The sequence below is a fragment of the Carassius gibelio genome, chromosome A19, assembly GCF_023724105.1.
Source record: "Carassius gibelio isolate Cgi1373 ecotype wild population from Czech Republic chromosome A19, carGib1.2-hapl.c, whole genome shotgun sequence".
NCBI lineage: Eukaryota > Metazoa > Chordata > Actinopteri > Cypriniformes > Cyprinidae > Carassius > Carassius gibelio.
The window spans coordinates 19,507,642-19,525,911 of record NC_068389.1 but is presented as its reverse complement, the minus strand read 5'-3'; the positions used below and the strand labels follow the sequence as shown (position 1 = coordinate 19,525,911).

General features: G+C 39.3%; 1 protein-coding gene across 2 annotated transcripts; it reads right to left on the bottom strand.

Moving 5' to 3' along the window:
* Positions 1–2,541: 2,541 nt before the first annotated feature.
* LOC127935914 (PR domain zinc finger protein 1) lies at positions 2,542–14,628 on the bottom strand. Of its 2 annotated transcripts, XM_052534133.1 has the most exons (7): positions 14,377–14,628; positions 13,465–13,771; positions 9,987–10,106; positions 8,024–8,273; positions 4,963–5,849; positions 4,749–4,877; positions 2,542–4,370 (listed from the first exon to the last, which is right to left on the bottom strand). In XM_052534133.1, exons 2-7 carry the CDS (start codon positions 13,633–13,635, stop codon positions 3,846–3,848), a joined length of 2,082 nt encoding a protein of 693 aa, XP_052390093.1. In that variant the 5' UTR covers positions 13,636–13,771; positions 14,377–14,628; the 3' UTR covers positions 2,542–3,845. The 2 variants fall into 2 exon arrangements, with proteins under 2 accessions (XP_052390093.1, XP_052390094.1); XM_052534134.1 differs by lacking the exons at positions 9,987–10,106; positions 13,465–13,771; positions 14,377–14,628 and adding an exon at positions 8,481–8,635.
* Positions 14,629–18,270: the final 3,642 nt, after the last annotated feature.

Below are 18,270 nucleotides of genomic sequence, written 5' to 3'. Positions count from 1 at the left end.
ATTTTGTCTTAACAAAAAGGGGAAGGGAGTTGCACTGGGGGTATTTAAATGTGTAAAATAGGATGGTATCAGATATTTGATGTGTAAAGTGAAACTATATTTAAATACACAAAAAAAGGGATCCATTTTCAGGTATCAAAATGTGCAAATATTACTTGAAGTCAAACCAAATACTGTCTAAAAGAAAGTTGGAAGTATTTTAGAAAAAATCAGTTTGTTAACATGTTAATTATACAAACTGAAATGTTAATAAAGAAAGAAAGAAAGAAAATAACATTAACCTAGATTAATAAATACTTTAAAAGTTTGGTTCATTGATAGTTAATGATAGCCAATGCATTTACCAATATTTACATAAAAAAATTATTCTTATTGTAAAATGTTACCAAGTAATGTAATTATATTTCCGTTTGATTGCCCTTAAAAGGCGCAGAAGGATGTAAGATCTGACAGAGCAGGATTTCTGTCGCCTTGGACCTGTGTGATAAATAATCATTGAATGTTGCTTGTCCAGACCTCTTGGGTTCGCTGGAAAAGATAGTGCAAGTTGATCTTTCAATTCTCTTGTAATCATGTGACACTTCAAAGTGATTCGTGGATAAGACAAGAAAGAAGTCAAATGGAAAGCAGCCAGTCTGGCCAATAGCCCAGGAATGTTGTCATTTTGACTTTCTGTAAAAACATTAATATACATTAATATAGCATAATGACCACAATATTATTTTTAATAATATTGTTTTTAACACAATATTATTAGTATTATTTTTATTAAGGTGAACTGTTGCTTGAAGGCTTGTAGGTCAACTACGAACCAGTTATCTTTGATGCACTTTTTAATATGATGTTTTCCCCCAATTGAAACAGGTGAAAAAAATGATTTATTTAAAGGTTTCATAATATACCTGGAATATTCCCTTAGAAAAAAAAATAGGATAGGATAGGATAGGATTTGCTTTAAACCCAGTTCCACTTAGAAACTGCTAGGAAATGTCACAAATATTTACAGAGAGACTGCACGTAAAACATTGAATTAAATTTTAATTTTTTAAGTAGAAAGACTGAAATAGTGTAAAATGTTGTCTAATAATCTAATAATTACTTTACAGTGTACTCAATGCACTTACCAACTCATTCTTAAACAAAATTAATATACATTTTGAATGCCATTATGGTTATATACATTTTTGAGATAACATTACAAGGTTTTATGCATTTAAACTACTTTTTGTCCCAGTGCTGCGCTGGCCACTGTTGACAGGAACTAAGCTTCTGGGTTTCAGAGAATGACTTACTAGCAATTACTGAACGCATGAAGTTTTAAGTCTGTGCAGGAAGGCAATGCAAGTACTCTGAACATGTCACACACACCCCCACACACATACACACACACACACACGCACGCACGCACACACACACACACACACACACACACACACACACACACACACACACGCACGCACGCACACACACACACACACACACACACACACACTCCTCATGTCATTTACAGCAAGTCAAGTTCCACTCTTTCTTTCTCTGTGGTGTGTTTTCACATGCTTCTCTCTGTTTCTTTCTCCTTTCTGCCATAAAAGGGCCTCTTGCAACTTCTCCTAAGATGTATTCAAAGTGGTGGTTTGACATGCTGTCAATGACAGATGTAGTTTCTCTCACTTGTTGTCTGTCGTTCTCTCACACATACCCTGCTGAGGTGTGTTTGTTCTGGTCTGAGGTGTGTGTGGCGGGGGACTCTCCCTTCATGTGTGCACCCTTGAGGGGAGAAGGGGGGAGGCTGTGACAAAAGGAAACAGATAAGCGTTGTACTCGGAGAGGACAGAGAAGATGTGAGGCATTACTTACTGTAACTACTTTGTCTTCCGTTCCTGACATTTATGTTGATCATACCACAGTTTTACCTGCTGATAGATACTAGAAGAGCGGTTTAGTAAAAGTACAGGTCAGCATTTGTGTGGGAATGGTGACTGAGAGTGACAAACTGCCAGATAAGTTACTCAAATCAGTGCTTTGCTTCATATTAACCTCCAGTTTCACAAATAGTAGAACTACGTTCATTTTACATAGTTATATAATTGAACACAACTGTATTTTTAAGGTTAGTTCAACAAAATTAGTTTTGTTTTATGTCAAAGTTTGTCTTGATTGATGTCAAAGGTTCTTCAGCAATTAAACACGACTTATTGTCATCTTTTATTATATAATAGCTCAGAGGAGTTCATTGGAAACCAAAACTATGTTTTTACTGTAAATCCCACTATAAGTAAAAGTAGGTAAAGGTTGAAGGTGTTTTTTTTTTTCATGTCAAAATGAAAAACAGCGTTGCATGTGATGATGGGCATTTTTGATCAGTCCTAGTTGATGAGCAACAATTTCAGTTCCTCTACTTTCTAGAAATACGACGCACATAGATCAACTTGTGTGGGACTTTCAAACTAATAACCCTGATGTGTGTTGTATGAGTGTGTGGGTGTGAAAACTTGATTCTACTCACAATGTCAAGTCATTAACAGCATAAGACAGAAAGACTGAGGTCTTAGACAAGTAATGTTTAATGTGCTACATTATAAAAGTTTGTCAAAAATAGGATCTCACATATAAAGTATCAACATCTTTTGGACTGAGTCAAAAAATATACTAGGATAACAAAAAGAGACACTAAAAGTCACTGTACAAAAGTCACTAAGTAATGGAACCGTCTTGTTTCTAAACCCAGCTGTAGCTAACAATTTAAATATCCTGCACTTGGATCTAGTTCCTGCTTTTTCCAGTGCTGATATCAAATAAATAAAAAAAGCATAAAATATGAACCTGACAATTTAACTTTTTAGTATGAGGTACTGTTGTGTCTCTAGTTCTGTAGTCTATAAAAAAAGTATTGCAACTTCATGATTGGCAAATTCAGTTCCAGCTACATTGATTTGATCATTTTCATAGTGCTAACAATACTTGTTTGGATTAAAGAGACAACAGTAAACATTGGTAGACACAACTAAGTAACAATATAACTAAGAAAACAAATAATTTTTCTCTTATTTTAAATATTACATTTAAAGTGAGGCTTGTTCTCTTTCCAATGTCAAAAGGGTTCAAGATCTGTTGTAGAGAAAACCAAAAATTTTCTTCTGCCATATTATCATCACAAGCTACAGTGAATCATCATTTGAAAAGATACCAACAGTACATTTTTATATCTTTTCACAAAGGAAAACATCCGGAATTTTTTAACACCAGGTAAAATCATACACACAAACTCAGACTGTACACATTCATATCCACAATAAATGGAATGGACGGGAAAATCCAGTCCTTTTGGAACTGTCACATAGTGTCCATAGAGGGATTAACATAATATTCCTGAGAATCCCAGTATTTTTTTGTTCAAGAATTAAAGAAGTAAAAAAAAAAACATAAAAAAAGAGAAGGACACATATACACAAGTATTAAAACATTTGATACAGTGCTCAAATGAAAAAAAAAAAAATGAAAACAATAATAAGTTAAGACAAACTCACACAAATAGACTTTCACATCGGTTTGGAAACCAGATGAATTATGAGGACATTATAATCACATCTTAATCATATAATAGGTCAGAGGGTAGAAGTGCAATCACTTGACATAATCTTCAAGTCTTTGGAAACACTTTTTGTTTGGTGCGGCTTTCATTGGCTTGGTTTATGCATCTTCTCTTGGATTTATCCCTCAAACTACCAGAGGAAGAGAGGATTTTTGGTGTCAACTAGGGAATACTCTGTGCATAGATAGCAAATTGTGGAGTTTCTGGAAGACCTGAGCAAGCTATATGTCATCCTTTCAACATTTTCTCTCATCTACTCAGTCTTTATAGAGGGCCGGTGGTTGAAGTGTACCACGCTGGCTCTCTCTTGGTGATGACCCATGGCGGTTACCTTATGAGGTACTACAGCAAAAGCCTTGAGGAATCCAATGTCCTCCTTCCCTTCACCGCTCTCCAAACTTCTAGCCAACCATTCCTCCAAGGCAGCATCCACCTGAGCCTCTCCAGAACTCTCAGGAAGAGCCTCGGCCTCCTGACTGGCATCAAAGCGCTCTACCATCTCTGCTGCTTGCCTCAGCTCTGGGATTTCAGGACGGATGGCGGGGCAGAAGCCTGAACGCTGATGGAGGTTCAGTGAGAAGCGATGGAGGAAGCCTCTAGAGCAAGCTTGGCAGGAGTGGGGCCGGTCACGAGAGCTGTGCAGCCGACGGTGGAGTTTGAGGTGAATGTACTGGGTAAACTTCACCCCACACAGTTTACACTGATATGGCTTCTCCCCGGAGTGCAGGCGTAGGTGGGTTTTCAGGTTGCTGGTGCTGCTGAAGCGTTTGTGGCACACCTGTAGACATTCAAAGAGAACGTTAAAAGATTCTGTAATTCAAAAGCAAACAAGAGGCAGCAGATAAGAACAGAAGGCAACTTCTCTACTGCCTTAAATAATTGCCTTGTTGTTGCTTTGGTATGTAGAAAGAAAGCCAGACGTGTTTTTTTTCACTAAAGGACTGTATTTATTTTCAATGGTCAAGATGAATGAGTAGCACATGCTGACGCCACTGTCACACCCACTCTAGTTACTGTACAACAAAGCGTTTCTCTTAAAGGAAACAGGACTGACAAGGTAAAGGTTCTGTAAGAGATAAGCAATGTTGTGTGTGTGTGTGTGTCATCTGATGCCCTTTATTTCGATTTTCTTTCACAGCATACTGTATACACTCACCTGGCACTCATGTGGTTTCTCGCCTGTGTGGACCAAGTGATGTTTCTGTAGGTGGGCGAGTTGGGTGAAACTCTTTTTGCACAAGTTGCACTGGAATGGCCTCTCTCCACTGTGGACCCTCAAGTGCACCTTTAAAATGAATATACAATGTTTAGTTTTGCTCAGTTCCATATCTTTCAAAAACAAGATTCTAAATCAAGCACATTCTACTCACTTTGAGGTTGGACAGTTGACTGAAGGTCTTGAGACAGACATTGCATTCATACTTGATCTTGCCATTTTGCTTCTTGAGTGGGTATGGGAGAGACTTGTACCCAGGTGCTGGAGGAGAGCACGAGGATGAAGGTGACATGCTCTTGGGCGTAGCCAGGCTGAGGTTGATGGCCTCTTCACATTCAGAGAGTGGCTTCTGGAACGTTTGCTGAGGCGATTGCTTTGGCTGTGGGGAGAGTTCTGGTGTTGCAGGGGCTCCTCGTAGTGGAGTATTTGGGATTCTTTCCTTCAGACCTCCATGAAGAGAGGCAGGATAGGGCAGTGTAGCTGGTAACAGACCTGGTTGGGGTACGGAAGGGTAGGGCAAGCCATCACTACCCAGGAATCCATTGTACCGAAGACCCCCTTTTGAGGGCAGCATGGAAGGGAAGGGAGGGGAGTATGGAGGCAATAGTAGACGTGAATAATGAGGGCTGTATGGTGGCAATAAGGGATATGGAGCTTGCAGAGGTCTAGGTGAGGGCAATGAAGGGTATGAGATCAAACCTTCTCGATGACCGTAGAGGCCGTGCAAGTGGAGTGGAAGGTCTTGCGGTGGGGACAGACTGGGATATGGGTGAATGCTTATGTTCATTTCTTTCTGGTTGGGATGTGGAGAATGGACAGGCTCTGGTGAAACAGTGTTGTGGATCTTTTTGCTGAAATCCACGACCTGTTCATCCGGTGTGTCAGGTGGCGTGTCCCTCTCAATAACCTCTACATCAATCTTTTCATCCACCTCATCTTCCTGTCCCTCACTTTGAAGTTTGCGTGGACTCTGGGGCTGTTTAGGGTAGTAGGTGTACTGAGGTAGGGGCTGCTTCTGATACTCAAAATCAGGTATGTACTCTGGAGAATGAGAGAGAGAAAAAAAAAGGTCACACAGTGCAAAGTGTAGAGTGAATGGTGACAGACAGCAGAGGTGAGAATCCAAGTATGAAACTGGAGTGCGTGAAATCTTGAAACTCAACACATTTCACATTGAACAAATCTTCCGTCGCTGAAATTGACCAAGCAGGTCAGAGTCTTCGCAGAGCAAAATCGGTCACCAATCAGGCAACGCCTCTATGCCTGTATGTGATACACCTACTCATAACCATCCTCCTCATACGCTCACTTATGGTAAATGGAAGCGCTTTCAGTTTAAGGCTGACAGGCAGAAGATATCTGACTGGTTTCTTTTTGACAAAGAGATAGTACTGCTTTCACGTAGCACCTAGATTACAACCGTGTGGGTGTTCGCAGTGTGGGTGTGTGTATGTTTGTGAGGTTGAGGGGCATATGTATGTATCGGAAGAAAGGAGCCTTGTGTGACATCGATAGTTCTCACATTTAGAAACTACTCTGATTCACTATAACAGCAGATGTCCTCAACCATGGGAAAATTTCCAACAACACCACTTTAGCACCAACTGTTACTTACTGTTACAAAGGAAATCGAGATAAGGTCAAATTATTACCGTCCTTTCACTCTAGAGATTGTAAAAACAAAGCCACAACAGCTAGCTTCTTTCAGTAACCTTTGTGGTGACTCAGACAAAACATGCTAAATCATGGAGAGTAGTACAAGGCTCAACTGTGTCTCACAGCAATGGGAAGATTACACAAACACATTATAACCCTTGTGGTCAAAGCTTGGTTCCTCAAACCTGATGTAAACCAATCTGGTGCAACATTTACAGGCATCATCTAGGCATTTCCTAACTACCGAGAGGAAAGTGAAAATGGATATCTGAGACTCTGAAGAGCACAACATAAAAATTCAAGTAATTAATGTGTTTACAAATTCTAAAATCTAAACAATGGAGGAACACAGATAAACAGAAGCAACAGAAATTTGCCATGTTTTATGTTAGACTAAGTATCAGCTGATGTGTTCTAAGAAATTAATCTATATTTAAGCCGAAGTCCTTAAAAAAATAAAATGACGTGATATAACGCTTTCTAAAACTGAATATACAGATTTCTTTAAACCTCACACAGGAAGTAAAACTTTTTAAAGCAGACTGAATTATATAAATGTAAAAAAAAAAACGCTCTGAAAAAGGCTAATGTGCTTCACAGTGCCTGACTTTCTAAAGAGGCATATTTTGTAATCAGGAGTAATTGTTCAGTGAAAGCATCACCAGTGAGATGAGCATTTCGTGTCAACATGACTCAGGTAATGGTCCTTAACAACAGCACGTAAAATGAACACATAGACATACATACATTCCGAGGAGTGAATAAGACAGGAAATAGCACAGTGCCAGTGTGAAATTGAATCAGTGTGACATAGGGAGTATCGCATGAAATCTCCTTAGACAGAAAATCCAGAGGGTCCATCGTTTTGTCATAAACATACTGTACAAACGCTTACTCACTCTTACAGATCATACACGTTCATAAGCAGTTTCATTTACAGTCACTTTCATTGCTTACCACCTCTAGAGTTTCAAATGACATTTAAAGAATCACAATTAATTTGCATATTGTATGTGTGTGTGTGTGTGTAGTTTTATATTATATATTAGAGCAGTTTTATGTTACATAAAATTTATCAACGAATAAAAGCCTGGAACCACCTTAACTGTGTGATGAACGTTGGTATTGGTGGCATAATATCATAATGGTCAAACCTATATAAGACACTGCCGCAATAAAAAAAAAAGTTAAAATAAACACCCTCCCTGCATATTAACATAAATAATGTACACAGAAAAACTGAGGGTGCAGATTAATTGCTGATCTCTTAGAATAAAGTAATTAAAAAGTTCACCTGATTCAGAAATAGAGGAAAAGACGGAGACCAGGCACATTATAAACATTATCTCGGGTGAGTGCACAGGAGGGGCAACAAAGATAGCTGAGGTGACTAATAATTCCATAGTTTCAAGGAAGCCAGAGAGAAAGCAATAAAGATATAAAATGGAATGGAAAATAAGTCAAAGGAAAAAACTATGTATATAAAAACCAACATTTTATCCAGTTTTTCCCTCCATAGTGCCAAATAATGTGGGATAGTTCCAAAGCCCATGACTCACTTGGCTTCAGACTGTCTGGTTGCTCCTGCTGGCTGCTCAATCTCTGGGAGAACTCCGGACTGTACCACACCAACAGCTCCTGCTTGGGCTCCACGGGCTGGATGGTGTAGAAGAAGATCTCCTGGCCGTTTTGACAGGCCACCAGGTTCTGTTCGGCCAGCGATCGTGCCGGGTTGACGTATCGCATCCAGTTGCTGCGGTGGACATCATAGCCATCAATGAAGTGGTGTAGGTGTCCACCACTGTAGATCTGGAAGGAGAGAAAGGAAATCACGTTAATGCTTCGTGCTAGTCTGCAATATCAACAATGCTATCATAAGTAATCATTACAATTTTAAAAACTGATCTTCTAAAAAATAGAAATGAACACAATATACAAACAACACATAATACATTGATTTCAGTGAAAATCGGTAAATACATTTAAAAAAAAAAATTGTTACAAATGATTCTTCACCTCTGCCATGAACAGAATGCTCTTCAAACAGCTGTTTATATCAACTCCTCTGTGTCTTCTAACCTGTGAAAATGTGTGTGTGTGGCTTGTCCCGCAGAAGATGTGTGACTAACTTTGTGTGTCAATGATGTCAGGCTCTTTATAAAACGCTGGGCGTCACAACGATCTACACATGCTGCCAGTCACACGCACTTCTCCTCCCCTTTCTCCACCCAATTTTATTCTAATTTGTATGTGGGGGAATTCACTGTTGAGACTTGCCAGGGCATGTTAACTCCCCTATCACAGACACTCCTTTAAGCAGTTACACCCTTGAAGACTCATAAACACAAACACACTTTCACCCACACGAACAGCCTGCTCTTCACATCCGTCCACCTGCCTTCGGTCACGTGATATGCTGCATCATTTCATCGTTTTATGGCAACAGGAAGTCAGTATGGATTTACAGGAAACGAGGAAAGGAAAGGACACACGCACGCAGGCACACACACACACACACACACACGTGTTTGTTTTTTTGAAAAGTGGGGACATCCCATAGGCGTAATGGTTTTTATACTGTAAAAACTATATTCTATCGCCATTCACCAACCCTACACCTAACCCTCACAGGAAACTTTGAACATTTTTACTTTCTCAAAAAAAAAAAAAAAAAAAAAAAAACTCATTCTGTATGATTTACAAACGTTTTGAAAAATGGGGACATGGGTTATGTCCTCATAAGTCACACTCTCCTTGTAATACCTGTGTCATACACATGTCATTATACACAGTTGTGTCCTGATATGTCACAAAAACAAGAGCACTCACACACACACACACACACTCATGCGTGCATGCATGTATGTCCCTATACACGCACACAGCCACACATATGCACACAAGCAAAGATACAAAGACATAGATAAATCTAGTGCCCTTTGCAGGGAAATAAAGAGAATGAAGTTCACTTGGATGCTGATATGACAACAGAAAAGTAAGGACTGTAAAGAAAGTGATTGAGTGTGTGTGTGTGTGTGTGTGTGTGTGTGTGTGTGTGTGCGCATCTGCCACTCTTTCTCTGTGCAAGAAATCCTGACTTCTCTAAAACCTGGCCACAAACCAAAAACTTGCGCTATCCTTTGCGTTTTTGTCAAATGGTTTCGAAATAGCTATACTTGGTAACTTCTGCTGAGTATACCATTGTATGAGAACAAAGCAGGAATCTACAACAAACAGGATAAGATCTCTCAGAGCTTCCTCTGTGTTTTCCAAGTGAGCCCTTGAGTGTTCAGCAAACTAAGCCTAATAGGAATAACTCCTCTCAGTGCATGTGTGCATCAGAACTTAAGCGAGTATTGAGTGCTGAAAAAGCCAATGCATATTTAGATGTATTTAAGCATGAATGAATATGCTTCCGGCTCCTTTCAGCTAAAATTCTCTGGAAAGTCAGTCATGACCGGTTTGGCAGCTTTTCACTCAGTAGAATCCCTGAAAGATTAGATCAACAATGAAGTCACTTACCCTCCAAAAATATTTCCTGTTGGTCTGAAGAGGCACATTTTCTTTGGTGTAAATGGCTCCTTGAAGAGGTCCGAATCGTGTACCTTGAGGTATGTACTCTTTGCTGAAAACTCCAGTCACCTGCAAGAATGAAGAGTTGCACTTGTGAACCAACTCAGTCAGGGGAGGAATCAAAATAAATGATTATTGATCTGTTCACTTTGAATAGGAAACTGCATTGCATGATTTCAATTAGGTGTGCTTGTTTGCTGAGTGTCACAAGTGACCTAAAGTAGCACACTATCCCCGCAGGTTAATGAGTTAAGTAAATAAATAGACTTATACTTTCCCTGCTCTACTTGGACCCTGACCTAAAAACATTCAGCTGTCCTCAATAACACCTGACCCCTTTGACCTTGCTTGCAAACGTTGAGTGGTATCGACAAACAATCCTGTCTGAGGGCCTTAAAAGACAAAAAAAGGAAAGCAGAGGGAAAACAGAATACAGAATGGAGCAGGTGGTCCACTCTCAATGCTCTGTAGAAACCAGGAACTAGGCCTGTAAATAGGTCACACTGTGGTGTGGGGGTCAGTGGCCCCCTTATTACCTTCAAGTCACTCCTGCACTTCTTTAAGTCTTATGATAAGTTTAAATGCAACAATTTTAGATGAAAAGTCCAATTAAAGCATAGTTACGACAGATTAAAGAAGATTGAGTCATGGGATAGGAAGGAATTATCGATTACAAGAAGCACCAACAGGATGCATGGGTTGGGGGCACAGTTATTGGCTGGAGACGAGAGCTGTGGCGACAGTAGAATTGTGCATCATTAGTGTTGCGTGACTAATTGGTCGGTCTTTAGTGATTAACTGCTCAGAGAGGGTTTAGGGAGTAAGAGGAAGGGGGAAGGGGGGTGAGTGTCAGGCCAACGGCACCACGCCATCCAAACACACATGCTGAAGCACTCAACCCTCCATCCAAACATTACCCTCCCACTTCATCCCACCCCAAGCTGTCCAAGGATCCTCGGTCCAAACGAAAGTTAATCAGTCAAGCTTAACCTACTTCCTTTGGCTGAGATTCTGCAAGTGTGCGCGTTTGCGTGTTTGTGTCCTCCCAGACCCTGTCACAGATCACCCCATCTGCCACGTGCCCCCCTTAGCTAGGCACACTTCTCAAGCTAAGGGTCAGGGAGCATTGTTTATACACCCCCTTTGATGCATGACTGTGTAAATGTGCCTTTGCCAGTTAACACCTTCTAAAAAAGTCTATCTTGATAGTTCCAATTTAGTTTTGAGTTGGAAAAAAATATCATAATGCTTATTGTATCAGCATCTGGTAGCAGTGCTGCTAGCTGTTAAAATCAAACAGCAGTCAAGAGATAACAGGCACTTTCTGTTCTCCCCCACAAAACATGCAGTCGTAATGCACTGATGACAGGTTAAAGCAGCAAAACACAGACTTTCATACTGACAAAAAGTTGGAACGTGTGCGAATGAATCACTGAAACCATTTAGGGTATGACTAGCAGCCTGGTCACCATGAGACTAGCCATCTGACATCCCTAAAGTCTGTCATCTCTTACTTCCAAATAAAAGTTACTGAGGCACTCCGGGAACTGAAAAACTAAATGTGGGTTTTCCTGTCCATTGCTAACGCCATCGACCACGTAAGAGCAATGCTTTTGACAGAATCAGCAGAGGCAAGAGGAATAGCTTGCACAGTAATGGGAAGTGTGTAATGGCTCTCGAAGTATTTGTAAATTTAAGCTAGTGTGAATTCTGCAGTAAGTAAAAGTATTTTTAATGTGTCTGACAGCTATTCTAGTTGTGCCTCAATGTATCATGACAGGAAATATATTGTTGTATGGTTGTGTTTATGTTTATCTCCATGCTTAAAAAAGGAGTGTCAGCGTGGGAAAAGATGAGAGTGAGAATATAAACCAGACATAAAAGAGTTGGTGAAAGAAAAGGGGAAGAGAAAGACAATTTAGTGCAGGCCAAATGAGAATAAAAAAGAATAAACTACACACACACACACACACACACACACACACACACTACATATATATTCACTGTTTGGAGTAGCAGCACGAAAAGTATAAAAAACCTCTCCTTCATGTTTGACAGAACAGAACAGAAGAAAGAAAATCAGGCTTAAAATGACGTGGGTAAGTAACCGAATTTTCATATCTGACTAATCTTGAGGTCTTAACACAAGCTGAAAAATGTTCACACATTTTTCTGTCTAAGACCAGCAATTATTTTTTTTAGATAGACCAGTGTATGTACATGTGTGCATATGCATCCTCCATGAGCTGATAACCACAATTTCACACCTTCAAAAAGAGCAGGGGCAATAGAAAGAGGAACTGACTTTCACCTGCAAAGGAGGGAAATTGGATCATGCAAAAGACAAACAGAGCACCAACAAAATGCATGAAGACGCAAAAAAAAAAAAAAGAAAAAAACAGCAAAGTTTCGAATAATGACACAGATATCAATAAAACAAGAGATAGCGATAAGGACAACAATCGAAAAACAGAAATAGATATTTTTTGCTAAATTTCATTGACAGCACTGCAGTAATCTTATTTTAATACTAAATTAATGAAGTTTGTTAAATACGCCACAGTTAAAGTTAAATAAGAAAGAAACAGTCACAAAATAAACCCAACAAAATGTTCAGGTATCATCCTGGAGGGGGTTTATTGTGATAATGACCGGTTAAAATAACCCGTTATGAAAAATAAGTCTGATATTTTTTATGAAAGATATATTAATTTGAGTTAATAAGATGGTTTAAATAAAAGTATAGTGTAAGAGACTGCATTCCAGGGACAATGCACAAGGAAATACACAGTCATTCAATGGCAAAATGCCTCCACTGACCAATCAGTATCAAATATTACAGAAAGCAATGTAATATAACCTTATACTGAGACGCACGCCAACAAAAACAAATGAATAGCCCAGAGAAGCGCTCCACCATGTAAAAGCTCATTGAAAGCAGAGTGAGTCTGTGAATGTCAGGTGGAGAAAGAGTTAATGTGATTAAGCTGTTACCTCAAAGGTCCTCTACCTGCCTGATCCCTGACCTGCCAATGGCTGTCATCGTCACACTGACCCACTGAACCACAGCTCACAGGGCCCTCATACTGTGTGAAATGATGTCAAGACTTATCTGATACTTTGAATTGGACAATCCCGTTTCATGGAACTTTATTTTTATACATCTAAAGGGTTATGGTTGAATGGTTAGGGATCTAGGCTCAGACAGAGGTGAGCTTAAGGAACTGAAACAATACCAATTCAGTAGCACCTATGCACTGAAGCGGTTTTGATAGTATGTGCTCCAGGAAACCATATAAAGTGAAAGCAGTGTTGCACAAGCTGCTGTAGGCAACAAGTGTCTATTAAATGATGAATTATCAAAAGCCTGCTGACACAAGGGAATTGGGAATGTAGTGTACACAGCTAAAGCTGCAGACTGTTGTACCTGGTTGTCAGCGCTGTACTGGAAGGTGAGGTTCCGTGGAATGGAGGTCATGGCTTTCGGAATGCTGAAGCTGGGTTCGGATGCCTGGTCGTGGACGATGTAGGTGCAGCTTAGTGCAAAGTCCACCTCCCTCCACTCACTCATGTCCTCTAAAGATGCCTCCAACTTCATTTCCTCTTTTTCCTTTTTCAGTTGCTTCTCTGTGGTATCTTGCGTATAGATTTGCTTGTATATTCTCCTTTGGTTTGCGTTGCTTTTGTTCTCTGTTGGAGATGTCCTCCTTTTGCTTTACTTGTTAGTTAAAGATCTAAAGAAAACCCAAAAGATGTATTTACATATACACATTTCCTTTCAGGTGTCCAATGCATCTACATATACTTGCTTGTTGCAATACAATATAAATGTATTCTTATACCGTGAACCATCCATGTAGTTAGAAATGACACATACACCTTTTTTAGAAGTAGTTAACATTCACAATTGTTATGTATAATCATATAAAACAATTAGATGTGTCATTCTTTAATGAGAATTAATGAGATGTGACAGATATGATGCCAAATGTGATAACCCTGACTTTTATGAGAAATGTACTGTTTTCTTTTATGAGCGTAGTCACAACTAGCCACGACATATAACATTAAGGTCACATGCTATTGTGTCAATAGGCTAGAACTATAAGTATTTTTTATGCTTTTCACAGGTTGTTATTTCATATTCATTGATCTCACTTTGACTAAATCTGATTTTTTTTACTTTGTTCAAAAGTAAATTGTTCTACTTTGTGAAGGAAAGTTGGGACCAATCAACAATCAACTACCCCAATCAACAACAATGACGCAGAATTATGAAGCAAACCAGACCTAAAGACCACAATATGCTTTCTATGAAATAAATAAATACAAAACTCACTTCACATTCATTCAGCTGTTGTATCCTCAATATCTTTGGTTAGGCCATCTCTGCTTTGCTGTTGCCCAGTCAGTCAGTCAGTCATCTTGTTTGATTTCTCTCCAGTTTCCACAAATTCCAAAGAACCTTCCAACAGCAATTCCCCTCTGATATTTCAAAATCTCTTGTCCATTCCCTACTGTTACTCGGACTGTCCGCACTGAGCTGTGCCAGACTTTTGAGTTACAAAGACTAACCAATCAGCATCTGGCTTTAATCATGTGATCACCAGGATAAGTCAAAGGCGATCCAATTGGGACACTGGAAGTGTTTCGGACACAGCGAGCACAAATGTACAAATCAACACCTTCGGCAGACAAAGGATTGCCTTGGACAATCTGAATGGAGTTGGACAATTGAGTAAAAACAGATGGTTGGATCACTGAAAACACACCAATGGACTTTTGCCTGGATGGACTCTTAATGAGCAATCTGGTCCCAACCCAATTAAACCCCCCTTCCTTTAAACACACACACATGCTACAAGCACCTCTGTGACCTAGATCTAGACCTGGCCTGGTGTGTGATACTCTGTTGTGGCCAGTAGAGGAAGAGACAGAGACATGAAACAAAGCAGATCAAACTGAGGAGCTTCTTAGACACCTGTCTAAAGGGTTTCATCACTCTGTCAGGATGCCACATGCACCAGTTCTGACACAGAGACCCCAGTCCAGTCTAAACTCATCAGTTCTGTCCTGGAACATTCGGTGTACATTCATCAGGCCTAATATAAAGGATTTTGAGCATTGGTCAGCAGCGGTCTAAACAGAGGGAACTCAAACAGCATGAAAATACTGAGTTCAAGGATGAGTCTATTGTTTTAAATACAAATTCTAATAAGAAATTATTTATTTAAATGTGAAGAAAAAACGATCTTGTCTTGTTTTCAAATACAAATATCAAACATTCTTACAATCTAGATACATTTACTTCAGTTAGTCTTATTTTGAAGCCTTACTTTCTGAAAAATGTATCAAGTTTTTTTTTTTAAGAAATAAATAAACAAATAGTAAATGTGCCAGTGAAAAGTAATAAAAAACTTTGAATTTCTATATTTTTTTAATTGGCAGAATTTATTTCGGGTTTAAGCATAAACTTGATACATTTACAGTAAACACTTAATATCTTAAGTCATTTTGCTTAAATGTAAATATATCTTTATTTAAGAATGTTTAGATATTTATAAGAAATATAATGAAGTTATCAGACTATTTCTAATTTCTTCTCAAATCACAATGGAGAACATAATCATCACTCAAACTGATGAAAAAAAAGAAAAAGCATTTTTGGACACCACTTTAACTGAATAAACTGTGGTATGGAGTGGCATTCAACAGAACTTTTGGGGTGGGTGGGGATGTAAATATTTGCATGCTATGAATTCACGCTTCAGAACAAAGTGAAAGAATCACTTCACCTTAGGAATGTTTGTGGAAATTCTCTTCCTCGTGTTTCACCACTTAATATGGAACTTGGATGGCTACTGAACTTCTGCCCATAAAAAGTAACATTACATTTGTCAATCATATTAACCTTAAAAAATACTCTTCAATGACTACAGAAATAATTGAAACTGTTCATCACTTGTTAATAACTTGACTTCAGACAAGCAATTTCCTGCAGTCTATGTAATACTGGAAAGGACATTTTGCACTGACCATTTTTACAATGTTGATTAACACCAACTGCATTTAAATGTCATGTCATGAGTGTCCCTTTTACTCGTCTTCACCCATGGAGTGAAACAGTCAGTAAATTGGCTGCCATATGGCTCTGGTGGCTATTTTTGAGACGCATGTGAGCCGCATGGCGTAAGTGTGCCTCTCTTTTCACTGGGCTAATTTCTCTAATTTGCAGACAGTCTGGGCTGAGGCTCAGCCCGGCGGGGCGTGAGCAGAGCTGATCATCCAGGGCGTCACTCTATTTGCACTTTTACAGGGGAGGGTTAACCCCATCGGGGTAGCATCAGGTGTGGGGGGGGGGGGGTTGTTGATAAGGACAGAGGGAATAACACACAGTGAAAAGCAAGGGGCCAGTCCAAACTATCTACATAACCTGTGCATATGAATATACCTTGGCACACATCACTCTACTTTGATGGGCAGTTAATGTCACAGATATGTGAGGTTTCGCATATTTAAGATTCATGCAAAATATGGTAACTGAAAGCTGCATGTGTGACGTTTGTGACAACACCCAGTATGCTAACGGAGGAGTTTAAGTATGCGGTATGTGGTATCAACAAGGTGACAAAACAGATTCCTTTAGTTGTGCAATGGCTCTCCAACTGCCAACTGCTGATATAAATGATGATACATGGTTTTATTCAATAAAAGAGAAATCGATGTTAGTCTGATCAAGAGGCTAAAAGGTTTGCTGGATTCTCTGTGTCAAGCGGATTCCTGTGTCTTAGTTTGTAATGCATGTATAACTCAATAAAGTGAAGCAGCATACTTCCATTAATTCTGATTGTGTATGGTTTTATGAACGGTGAGTCAGCATTTTCAGTTCTGAACAAATCAGGGCATTCAACGTTCACCAGTTCTCTTAAATACTTTGATTGCTCCACCTGGGTGAAATTCACAATCATTTCCAGAGAAGGAAAAACTCAGTTTTTTTTTTTTTTGACTCATTGGGTGGGTTACTGTACAATTATTTTTTCTTTTCAGTTTTAAATACATTTAAATGTATTTGAATGTACTCTTCTGTGCTGATCAATGAAGGAAACAATAAACTGAGTATAGAAGATAAAGCTTTCAAGCTTCATAATGGTAACCACCCCAAATCACTCAAAATCCTAGAAACTTTCCTCCAGCCTGAAAACTGTGTAGAAGAGTTTATCAGAATACAACAAATAACATGAAGACAGAAGTGGCATAACAGAACAAACACAGAAGAACATTTGATTAACAGAAAAGGAATTTCCTTCCGATAGTAAAGGATGATACTAAGATCTTGATTTTTTCAATTATATACACAGCAGTTATTTGTGCATCATGGTACGTGCTTATGATCTAGTCACACGTCAGGGATCACATTCAATGCTCAAGGCTCAGAAAGCCCCCAGACTCCCCTCAAATTAAAAATAGCTGTAGGTGCCCAATATACAGAAACTAAAAATAATTCTGAAACACAACCAAAAGTAAAACATGTCATTCTCTTCTATGTTTATCCCGTCTGCTCCTCAGGAGTAAACAGACCATATTCCTCAAGAGAGATGGATTACTATCTTCCCTCTGCTTTAGAACTATTACAAACCCTATTGCCTCCCTAGCAACAACCCCACCCACTGCAAACAATGTCAGCCAGTGGTTTCACAGCCAGTGGATGGTGTGTCAACGCGCCATTTAACCACTTTGTTTACGGTCTTTGCTTAGCTTAAGGCGAGTGCACATCCTCCTAAACACAGATTATCTGCTCCTTCTGCCCCTAAACATGTATGATTACATTATTCACTCTCACAGCCAAAGTCACTTGGGATTTTTCATTTCATTTTCTGGTCTGTTTAGGCTGTTGTTTTCCTCATGTGATGTTGACTTGTTTTTGAGGAAGTTCCCCTCCTTGTTAGGAAAGAGAAGATGAGCAGGCTGCAGTGAATATGACTCTGACATAATAGAGAGGAGAGCAGTGACCGAGGCGACATGAACATCGACATGCATCGACATGAAGTTTGGTTAGATTGCGTAAAGGAAACCAAAATGAAAAGCAGTTTTAATATTATTATCGTTATTACTGCATGGCTATTCAAGGCCTACTTACTCAGAGGTGTCACAGTCATGCTGAACTGACTGGTTATCATGTGCTATGGTGTAAAAGCACTTTGTGGGATAAATGCATGCTGTCATGAGGATTGTT

What these genes read in the sequence shown, in the direction of transcription:
- LOC127935914 (XM_052534133.1), bottom strand. Translation starts at nt 13,635, where the DNA reads ATGAAGTTGGAGGCATCTTTAGAGGACATGAGTGAGTGGAGGGAGGTG. An exon ending in AGTACAGCGCTGACAACCAG is followed by an intron (nt 10,107 to 13,464) that starts GTACAACAGTCT and finishes TCATTCTTGCAG; the next exon opens with GTGACTGGAGTTTTCAGCAA. An exon ending in GTCAACTGTCCAACCTCAAA is followed by an intron (nt 4,878 to 4,962) that starts GTGAGTAGAATG and finishes TTCATTTTAAAG; the next exon opens with GTGCACTTGAGGGTCCACAG.